The 10,076-nt window shown below is 58.2% G+C and overlaps 1 protein-coding gene across 9 annotated transcripts in view; it reads left to right on the top strand.

Moving 5' to 3' along the window:
• Positions 1 to 10,076, top strand: part of RNF123 (ring finger protein 123) — a 31,131-nt gene that overhangs the window by 3,554 nt on the left and 17,501 nt on the right. For 8 of the 9 annotated variants that reach the window (XM_024738161.1, XM_024738156.1, XM_024738148.1 and 5 more), the window contains 20 exons: positions 192 to 309; positions 583 to 667; positions 3,527 to 3,615; positions 3,740 to 3,834; positions 4,216 to 4,270; positions 4,383 to 4,468; positions 4,773 to 4,859; positions 5,091 to 5,158; positions 5,353 to 5,478; positions 5,868 to 5,982; positions 6,066 to 6,170; positions 6,604 to 6,729; positions 6,881 to 6,973; positions 7,045 to 7,118; positions 7,905 to 8,022; positions 8,198 to 8,297; positions 8,499 to 8,560; positions 8,738 to 8,809; positions 9,011 to 9,131; positions 9,705 to 9,806. In XM_024738161.1, coding sequence (XP_024593929.1) covers positions 228 to 309; positions 583 to 667; positions 3,527 to 3,615; positions 3,740 to 3,834; positions 4,216 to 4,270; positions 4,383 to 4,468; positions 4,773 to 4,859; positions 5,091 to 5,158; positions 5,353 to 5,478; positions 5,868 to 5,982; positions 6,066 to 6,170; positions 6,604 to 6,729; positions 6,881 to 6,973; positions 7,045 to 7,118; positions 7,905 to 8,022; positions 8,198 to 8,297; positions 8,499 to 8,560; positions 8,738 to 8,809; positions 9,011 to 9,131; positions 9,705 to 9,806 — 1,861 coding nt within the window. In that variant the 5' untranslated portion in view covers positions 192 to 227. Of the gene's footprint in view, positions 1 to 191; positions 310 to 582; positions 668 to 3,526; positions 3,616 to 3,739; positions 3,835 to 4,215; positions 4,271 to 4,382; positions 4,469 to 4,772; positions 4,860 to 5,090; positions 5,159 to 5,352; positions 5,479 to 5,867; positions 5,983 to 6,065; positions 6,171 to 6,603; positions 6,730 to 6,880; positions 6,974 to 7,044; positions 7,119 to 7,904; positions 8,023 to 8,197; positions 8,298 to 8,498; positions 8,561 to 8,737; positions 8,810 to 9,010; positions 9,132 to 9,704; positions 9,807 to 10,076 lie in introns of those variants that run through there. The other variant, XM_024738122.1, reaches the window with a different exon arrangement.

The raw sequence follows: 10,076 nt of genomic DNA, 5'->3' as shown, positions 1-10,076 counted from the left end.
CAGACCCCCTCCCCCCCACCCCCCGTGTAGGAAGCTGGAAGCCCCTGCTTTCCTTTGCCCTGGGTTGATGTGTGTGTGAGTGTGCATGCAGTGGCTTCACCTGCTCCCAAGCCTTCCTGACACCGCAGGATTGAGGTCAATATGGGGGCCCTTGGCTGGCTTCGAATAGCCAGGCTCTGCCTCTGCTTCAGCCCCCAGGACCACTGGCTGCCCACGAGAGATGAAAGATGGCGTCCAAGGGGGCCGGCATGGCTTTCTCCCGAAAGAGCCACAGGCTGACCTCAGATGCTGAGAAATCTAGGGTCACAGGTAAGGGTTGGAAGGGCTGGGATGAGGCTCCTAGTGCTGAGGGAAGAAGGAGAGAGGCAGCAAAGTCCCAGGTGCATTGAGCCTCAGGCCTTCCTGCACCCCCTGTACCTGTGAGTCAGCTCTTCTCCACTAGCAGCCATGGAGCAGGGCACCCACTGTGACTGCTCTGCTGACTCCTGTGGCTGGCCTAGGACCAGGAACCTCTGTGGCCAGTAGGGGCTGGGAGCCACACTGACCATGTGTCCCTTCTCTCCCTTCTGACCTGTGGCGCAGGCATCGTGCATGAAAAGCTACTGGACGACTACCTGCACCGCATCTTTTCCTCTACTGATCGTGCACCCACGGCAGCCACCAGCAGGTATGGCCAGGTGGATCTCCCTTCCTCACTCTGTGGGACCAGACCAGAGGCTGGAGACTGCATTGTGGGGAAGGAGGCCAGGGCTCTGGATAGGCTGGCTTGGGTTCCGTTCTTGCTCTGCCACTCCTGGCTGTGAGACCTGTGGCCAGAGAGTCCGCCTTCTGGACTCCGCCTCTTCCTTTCCCCTGGCAGTGCTAGTACCTTCCTTCTGAGAGTATAGTGGAGGTCAGGGGCATGGTGCGCACTCAGCATGGCACTTCACACCTATTTTACACTCAGCATCTGGTCCATGTGCACCTGCCCTCACCACTGTCGCACCCTGGCCCTCTGTAGCCTCTGCTTGATCTGTAAAGCACAGATGCCACCAGCCTTCCTTGCAAATTTAATGTATTTAAGTTTAGCTCATATCAAAACTACAAGTGGGGAATTCCCTGGTGGTCCAGTGGTTAGGACTCTGCACTCTCACTGCCGAGGGCCTGGGTTCGATCTCTGGTCGGGGAACTAAAATCCCGTAAGCCGCTTGACACGGCAAAAAAAAAAAAAAAAAAAAAAGTTACGAGTGCGCTTTAGCAGAAACTTATACAGAAAAAAAAAAAGCAGCTGTCATCTTCTTATTCTAATATAACCATTTGAGTGTGATTCCTTTTTGTTTTCTTTACCTCACGATGTATGTAGTTTGGGTTATGCTGTGTGGAAAATTTTTTTTAGATTTTTGTCACTATCAGCTTTTTTAAAGTTATTGAGAAATAATTAACATACAGTAAACTACATGTATTTAAAACATCCAATCTAGTAAATTTTAACATGGATAACCTGTGAAACCAGCAGTGCCATGAACATATCCCTCACCTCCAAAAGTGTATAGTTTAAATCCTATTTTTGTCATCAGATGTTATCCCTGAATGTTTTTCTACACTACAGATTGATCTTGGTGGGCATCTTTTAGGTCCAGGAATCTGCCTGATCACTGCCCTAGTTTAGAGGGGCTTTTATTTTTGTAAACAATGCTGCATAGACGCCCAGGGTTGGAATCACAAGGCTAGAGTATTTGAATTGCAATCACTCTTAGGACTGTTGCTGAATTTCTTCTTCAAAGGGTTCTGTACATTCTTTTTTTTTTTTAAATAAATTTATTTATTTTTTATTTTTATTGGCAGGTGGATTCTTAACCACTGTGCCACCTGGGAAGTCCCGGCCTGTACATTCTTTCTCCCTGCAGTGAGGCATGGGTGTCCCCATGTCTCAGCCCCCTTGCCAGCCAGGGCTATTCTGTCTTTCACAGTCTCTGCTCGCTGGGCAGACCCAAAGGGAAGCATCGTTGCCTGTTCCATTTAAGCAGCTGTGGTGACCAAAGGGTTTCTACTTGTGGAGGGCTGCTGCCCACCTCCACCCCAACCCCAGCCCTGGCCTGTTCCCAGGGCCATCTGATCCCTACCTCATGTGATACCAGAAATGATCCTGCTGCCACTGGTGCCGTGGCTGCCAGGAGGGAGAGCAGGTGGCAGAGCCGTTAGTCAGTGGTTGTGTGGATGCAGAACTCTGGGCTGGAACCTGGGCAATCCAGAAAGGGTAGGCAAGTGCTGGGGTTGGCCAAATGGGCAATGTTGCAGGCGTTCACTGAGGCTGAGTGTCAGGTTGGCCACCCGAAGCTGCTCTTAAGAGCAGGCACAGGACTAGAGCAGCCCTCCCAGGTGTGGGCCTGTCAGAAATTCTGTTGCAGAAGCCTCCTTGATCTCTGGGCGCGTTGGGGTGTTGAGAGACAGGGTTGGCTACAGCCTTCCATGTTACTGGCGAGGCACCCCATTGCACGGCTGCCTGCTCGCCTTGGCCTGGGGCTCAGTAGGAGTAGGGAGGAGGCTTCATGGATCTCCACCTCCTGTAGCTCAAGGTCAGTTGTAGCTCACAGTATGGGAACATGTGGCCCCTGGGCCTGGGTTGAAGCTACCTTGCCAGAGAGTCAGTGCTTTGGCCCATCTACGTGCCCTTCCAGAGCCTGCTCTCTAGGGGGATGAGTGGGGTGGGAACTGGGATTAGAGTTGGAAGAGCAGGTGCCAGCAGTCTGTGGGCTGGATCCAGATGGGCGTCAGGCCTCTGCTCTTTGAGCCCTGCTAGTCAGCACCACCTCATTCCCTGCTATTCTTAGCAACTGAACTCAGGACCTAGCTGGCCAGTGTTAGAGCTCTTTCTCCTCTGGGCATGTGTGCTGGGAGGATGAGGGGGCCACTCAGACAGATTTTCCTAGGCCCTTTGGCTGGGGCAGCTGGCAGATAGGCAGGCTCTGTGCTCTACTCTCCTCTACAGGTGGGTGCAGGACAGAGCCAGCCAGAAGCTAAGAGGGCTGAGCCCTTTCTCCTCCCAGGACATGTCTCATTCAACACACAGGCTTCCCTGGCTGGGACCACAGACCTGGGGTCAAGGACTAGACTAGCTGATCTTGGTACTGACCATCTTGGGGATCAGCACTGCTCCCAGCCTTCCTTGCCCAGGCATAATCAACAAGCCACCTCCAAGAGTGGGGAGGTTATGGGCTACGGAGGGTGCATTATTCCTAGGAATCTTCACAGCATCTCTGAGATACAGCTCTTGTTCCATTTATACAGATGAGAGGATTAAGGTTTAGAAAGAGTTCTTCTTCCTTCTTTTTTTTTTTTTAAACAGTCTTGAGGTGTACCAAATTTAGTGGATAATCCAGTCTTCTGACCCCCAGCATGCCAGAATCTGGGACTGGTACAGCCCTTTTTCTGGAGTCTGGGCAGCCACCCTCCTAAGCTCAGGAGAAAGGGACTGGGAGAGGGATTTAGTGTCATCTGGCTGGTTTCAAGGACTTTTGGGACCCTCGCAGCCTCTCGCTCTCCCCAGGAAACTCCTGAACTTCCAGAACCTGCCAGAGCATCTGGACCAGTTGTTACATGTGGACGAGGAGGCGGAGGAGGAGGAGGAGAGCCAGGGTCGGTGACAGCCTCAGGAATGGGACTGGGGAGCCAGGGCTGGGCCTGGGGGGCTCAGTACCCTCTCTGCATCTGTCAGGCCCTGTGCCTGGCCCAAGCCCACACCCTCTTCTCTCCTTTCCAGGAAAGGTTGAAGGGCGGCTTGGCCCGTCCACTGTGGTCCTGGACCACACGGGTGGCTTCGAAGGGCTTCTTCTGGTGGATGATGACCTCTTGGGGGTGAGCGAGGGCAAGGCATGGGGTCCCAGATCCAAGCCCCTCCTGACACAGCCCCAAGCTCCTCCTGATGTGGCCCTGGTCTCGACCTTTCTTGATGGGGCTGCAGCCACAAACCCCTCCTGACATAGCCCCGAAACCCTCCTGGTGTGACCCCAGCCCCGAGGCCTTCCCAATGTAGCCATGAGCCCCTCCTATCTTGCTCCCGGCCCAGAATCCCTGCTGACATGGGTCTAGGCCCTTCCACCCTGTTCAGGCACAGTACAGTGTTGGCCACGACAGGCGTCGCCACCAAGGCGAGCCGAGTTGGAGTGGGGTCGTTCTCCCTTGGGGTGGCACCCCGTATGCCTGGGAGGAGGTTCACCACCCCTGCTCTCCACCCAGGTGATTGGACACAGCAACTTTGGTACTATCCGCTCTACCACATGCGTGTACAAAGGTGAGACCACGCTCTGCTGTGGCCCAGGGAGTTGGGAGGAAGTTTGAGGGCCCGGGCCAGAGGCAGGAGGCAGTCTTTGTTTCCCTGCTGGGTTTGACGTGACTTTTTCTAGGGAAATGGGTCTACGAGGTGCTCATCTCCTCCCAGGGGCTCATGCAGATTGGCTGGTGCACGATCAACTGCCGCTTCAATCAGGAGGTACATGTGGGAGAGGGACCCCTCCCAGGGAGACCTTCTCTTGGCAGCAGGCCTCATCAGGGCTCAGGCAACCCCCCAGCCCACATAGGGTCTGCTCAGCACCCTAATCTGGACTTACCTCTGGAGGGGACATAATGTGTCCCACCCCATCCCAGGGCGATCCAGCCCCGAAACAGCCCTCACTCCTTCCCTCAGAGCATCAGCCCCATTCTGTAGAGCCACGTGGGTCCAAGGCTGGTGGCTGGTGGGCTCTGGCCCTGCCCCTCCCCACCTCCCCCAGACCTCACAGACAGTTCCTCCCTAGGAGGGGGTTGGAGATACACACAACTCCTATGCCTACGATGGCAACCGGGTGCGCAAGTGGAACGTGACCACGACGAACTACGGGAAGGTGAGGCCCGGGCCCCCTGCAGACCAACTGGCCCATGTCCATCCCCACAGCTTGGTGGGGGCCACTGGGCAGCGCTGAGGGAATGTAGGGCACCAGGGGGAGGGCAGGGACTGAGGTCCTCTGTCCTTGTGGCCAGTCTCCCCTGGGTGGCAGTGGAGACACAGCTGGAGGGGGGCAGAGTGGGCAGGCTGCTGGGATTCTGCATATCTGTAAGTCTTCCTCCCCTGGCAGGCGTGGGCAGCGGGGGACATTGTGAGCTGCCTGATCGACCTGGATGAAGGCACGCTGTCCTTCTGCCTGTGAGTCTCCTACCTCTATTCACAGGCCTGGCCTCTGGGGCATCCCCAGTCTGCCCTCGTGTTCCAGGCCCTGTAAGGGGCCAGGCTGGCTTTGGTAGCCTGAGGGTGGGCAGCCCCCACAGAGGCCTGCTCACTGGTCCATTTCAGCCACATCCTTCTTAGCACTGGCTCACGGACCCTCCCTTCTGCTCCAGGAATGGTGTGTCTCTGGGCACTGCCTTTGAGAACTTATCCAGGGGCCTGGGCATGGCCTACTTCCCAGCCATCAGCCTCTCCTTCAAGGAGTCTGTGGCCTTCAACTTCGGCAGCCGTCCCCTGCGATATCCTTTTGTGAAGAAGGCTGTGGGCTGCTTGGATGCTCTTGAGGAAGCCAGGATGGGGGTCTCCCTGCTTCAGGAGCTCTGCGGGCTGGTGGCAGGCCCTGCTGCTGGGAAGAGTGAGTAGGGTACAGCTGAGGTGGGTGCTGAGGACAATGCTTGCAGCAGCCTTGTTAGGTGGGTACCATTGCTATCTGCACTGAACAGGTGAAGAGCATAAAGTGGCAAGAGAAGTTTTGCTTCACAGAGAAACGGGAGGGTTGTGATGCAGACCAGGCAATCTGATCTCTCAGCCCTGCCCTGGAGCCCAGGCCCTTCTGCAGGGGTCTCAGTGGGAGGGGGTGGGTATTCTGAGCCACAGATCAGGTGTTGCTGGCTTAACTCTGTGGCACCTACCCAGTGGTGGGCTACCGGCCCCTGCAGGACCCACCAAGCGCCGACCTGGTTCGGGCACAGGAGTTGCTGGGCTGCTTCCAGGCAGTGCTGAGCGTGGAGCTGGACCCCGTGGTGAGCCAGCGTCTGGGCCGGGTATGCTGGGGGCTTTCTACAGCCCTCTGCCTCTCACAGTCCCTTCCTCCCCGCCCACACAGCAAGGGCGGCTGGTGGAGAAGGAAAGCTCTGAGTGGCAGTTGCAGGGCCAGCCCACCGTCCTCCTCACACTGGCTCACATCTTCCATCGCTTCGCACCGCTCCTGGTGAGGGGACATTAGGGAGGGGAGAGGCGGGCCATGGTAGAAACACCCCTGCTGAGGGCTGGGATGCTGAGGTGCATGAGGTCCAGCAGCATCACCTGTCAGGGGCCCCTGTGACCAGAGCCCTTAGACCCCAAGGATGTCACTGGGTGAGGAGGAGACACTTCCAGCTGAGGGTATCAGGGGGCTTCCTAGAAAGAAGATCGAGGGGTGGTGACATCACAGTCCAAGGGAATGGCATGTGCAGAGCCCCAGAGGCGTTGTTGGGTAGCAGCATTTCCTGTGTCTCCATCAGACCCCAGAAGGGCTCATCCATGACTTGGGGTTGCTTGACGGGGACCAAGAGTCCATCTGTGGCCTTGGCCACGTGCCAGGGCAGGGGGGCCCTGAGTGGGGCAGGAGGCTGCCACCTCACTGGTACCCGCCCTTGGTGCAGCGCAAGGTGTACCTGGTGGAGGCCGTGCTCATGAGCTTCCTGCTGGGCGTCGTGGAGGCGGGCACCCCCGCACAGGCGCAGTCTGTGGTGCACCAGGTCCTGGATCTCCTGTGGCTCTTCATGGAGGTGAGGCGCCGGATATCAGGCCTCAGGCCAGGATGTCAGGCTCCACTGAGTCAGGGGACGTACAGGGAGGGTGTTGGAGAAGGCTGCATAGATGGTTGTCCCGGGGCCTGCCCTCAGCGGGTAGCTGTGCAACCTCACCTCCCTCTTCCAGGACTATGAGGTGCAAGATTGCCTCAAGCAGTTGATGATGTCCCTCTTGCGGCTGTACCGGTTCTCGCCCATCGTCCCTGACCTGGGCCTGCAGGTAGGAGCTCCTGCCCTGGCCCTGAGCCCCCTGGGCCTCACCTGCCCACTCTAAGCACCCTCTCCCCACAGATCCGCTACCTGCGGCTCACCATTGCCATCCTCAGTCATGAGAAGTCTCGCAAGTTTCTGCTTAGCCACGTCCTGTATCCTCTCCTTGCTACTAGGCAGGCCAGACATGCGGTGCCCTCTGGGGTCAGCAGAAACCGGGGAGGGTGGTGTGCCTCTGCCCAGGGTTCCCCACGGAGGCTCAGGAAGACCAGAGCCACCCAGCGTGTGAGTCCTTGTTCCAGGACCCAGCCTTCCCAGAGCAGGGAGGGTAGAGCAAAGGATCCAGGCTGGCTGGCTGGCCTGAGCAGGGATTTCCAGATGCCTGCAGGCTCTTGGGCCACCCAGAGGTGGAGGGTGGGGGGCAGGGGGGAGCCATCAGCGCCCGCCCTCTTCAGCCAAAGCACTACACTTCTATCTGTGCTCCATAGCGGGGGTTTCTATGAAATCTTCTCGAAGGAGTTAGCTCCTCCTGTTTCCCTATAACGTTGAGAACTGCAGGTGTAGGAGAGAGAGCGTAGCTTTGGGCCCCTGGCTGGGAAACCTGTGCTAGTAGCTGTCTTCTCTCTGTGGGGTCCTCAGCCTCTAGGAGGCAGAAACAAATAGAGAGGCTGCCAGGCCCTCTCTCCAGCTGTCCCACCGTCATCTGTTCCTGTGACAAGTCTTCATCGTGCCCTTGCTTGGAATTGGGCTTGGTGGGTTTGACAGCCACAGCTGTTTCTCTGGGCTCACAGTCAGTGGTGACAGGCACACAGCAGCGATGGCACCCTGAGGACTGGGAGAGCTGTGGTGGGCATATCCGGAGGTGGGCAAGTTTCGGGAGGGCTCATGAGGGTGTACGGGGCACCCTGTGGTGAGCGGAGCTCTGCCTTAACGACCACCAGCTTCGACGTGCTCCGGTCCGTTGTCTTCTTTTACATCAAGAGCCCCCTGCGTGTGGAGGAGGCTGGCCTACAGGAGCTCATCCCCACCACCTGGTGGCCCCACCGCTCCAGCAGGGAGGTGGGCAGCCCTGACTTGGGTGGGTGGTGGTCACAGTGAGGGCTGACCCGGGGTGTCCGAGCCACCTGTACATGGCACGCGAGGCCCCTTCCTGGGCTGAGGGTGGGAGTATGGAAGTAGACCAGGGTGAGCCTTGCCATCTTTCACCCCCCTCCCCTGCCCCGCCCCTGCCCAGGGCAAAGACAGTAAGGAGGTGAAGGACGAAACCTCCGAGGAGCGGCTCCGGCGGCGTGCCTATGAACGGGGCTGCCAAAGGCTCAAGAAGCGCATCGAAGGTCAGCCCCGTTCCTCAGGCACTGGGTAGGGGGTGGAGGATTTCTGTGCCTGTGTACTTGGTAGTGACCATGCTTAGGTTGGACTTGGGGATCTCTGGTGGTGGAGCCTCAGTCCAAACCTGCTCCCCCTGCCGGTCCCCGGGAGCCTGAGGGCAAGGCCCTGCCTGAGGAAGGCTGTCCTGTTCCCCACCCCACCCCCAGTGGTGGAAGAACTACAGGTCCAGATCCTGAAGCTGCTGTTGAACAATCAAGATGACAACGGGGTAAGTGATTCCCAGACCCCTGTGTGGGTCCCTCGCCAGGAGGGGTCTCAGACCGGGCCTGGAGACCCAGAGGGCAGGGCTGGCTCAGGCTCTTGTGGCAGGGTGCAGGCTAAGTTGAGTCCGGTCTGGGGCCAGGATCCTCAGCTCATCACAGCCTCGGCTTTCCTTCTCCTGAAGGGCGAAGCTTCTAGGTACATCTTCCTGACCAAGTTCCGAAAGTTTCTGCAGGAGAATGCCAGCAGCCGGGGGGTAGGTATCCCCAGGCCAGCCCACCATGGCCCCCTGGCTTTGTCACAGCATCTGCACCTGTAATTCTGGCACTCCTGCATTTCCTCCCCGCCTGCCGCCCTACCCTCTCTGCTCAGCCCAGGGTCCTGGGGCAGGGCCTTGGATGAGGAGTGGGCTGGCCTCCGGGCTGCACAAATGCATGTCTTACACCTGTGCCTGCAGAACATGCCCATGCTCTGCCCCCCCGAGTACATGGTCTGCTTCTTGCACCGCTTGATCTCGGCCTTGCGTTACTACTGGGACGAATACAAGGCTTCAAACCCATGCGCTGCCTTCAGTGAGGGTGAGTGTGGCCAGGGCCTCGAGTTGTAGACGCTGGGCAGAGCCAGCCCCAGGGCAGCCCCTAATGTTGGTGTGGAGTGATAGCTGAGGGCAGGGCTTGGGGGAGCTGTCCCAGGCCTCCTGCCTAATTGAGTCCTACCCACTGGGCGCGGAGGCCTTGCACTTGGATGGTGAGCCCGTGTTTGCTCTGATGGTCCCCTGGGTTCCTGTCCTCTATGGGCCCTGTTCCTCAGTCCTTGCCCACTAGCCCTCTGTGCAGTCCTTTGTCGGGGATGCCTTGGGTGGGCTCTGAGGTGCTGGGGGCCCTGTGTTTTTGTGGGACGGAGTCCCCAGGGGTCAGTGGAAGCAGCCTGCATTGGGCGATCTCCCATAGGGCTGGGTCAGGGCCCTCTCTGATTCTCACCTGGGTGACCAGCAGCCAAGAATGCCCCCTTCATCCCAAGTTGTGCCGTTGCTGGAACTGACCTGAAATGGTAGAGGGTGGGGTGGTAGGGGAAGCCTGGTCAGGTAGGTGGCCTAGGCCAGGGGTCCTGCTGGGCTCTGACTGCTGGCCTGGCCTCCCAACTCCTCGCAGAGGCCTACATCCCGCCCCAGGTCTTCTATAATGGCAAGGTGGACTACTTTGACCTGCAGCGCCTTGGAGGCCTCCTCTCACACCTTCGGAAGACCCTCAAAGGTGCGCGCAGGCTTGGGCAGTTAGCAGGGCAGGATGGGGGGTGGTTCCTGAGCCAGCTCGGCCTTGAGTGCTGCGCTGCGCTGTGCCCACCAGAGGGCGCCCGAGTCACTTCACCTGCTCTGCAGGGAGATGCTGATGGGCCTCCTCTGCCCCTGGTCTTGCGTCCAACGATTCCTTCCTTCCCTTGCACATCCACCCCAGAGGAGGTCTGGGAGCCCTGTGATGGAATAGGGGGCAGTGTGCTGATGGAGGAGGGAACCAAGGCTTCTT

This window comes from Neophocaena asiaeorientalis, unplaced genomic scaffold, assembly GCF_003031525.2.
Source record: "Neophocaena asiaeorientalis asiaeorientalis breed wild unplaced genomic scaffold, Neophocaena_asiaeorientalis_V1.1 scaffold680, whole genome shotgun sequence".
Taxonomy (NCBI): Eukaryota; Metazoa; Chordata; class Mammalia; order Artiodactyla; family Phocoenidae; genus Neophocaena; species Neophocaena asiaeorientalis.
This window is presented reverse-complemented; position numbering and strand designations above follow the sequence as displayed.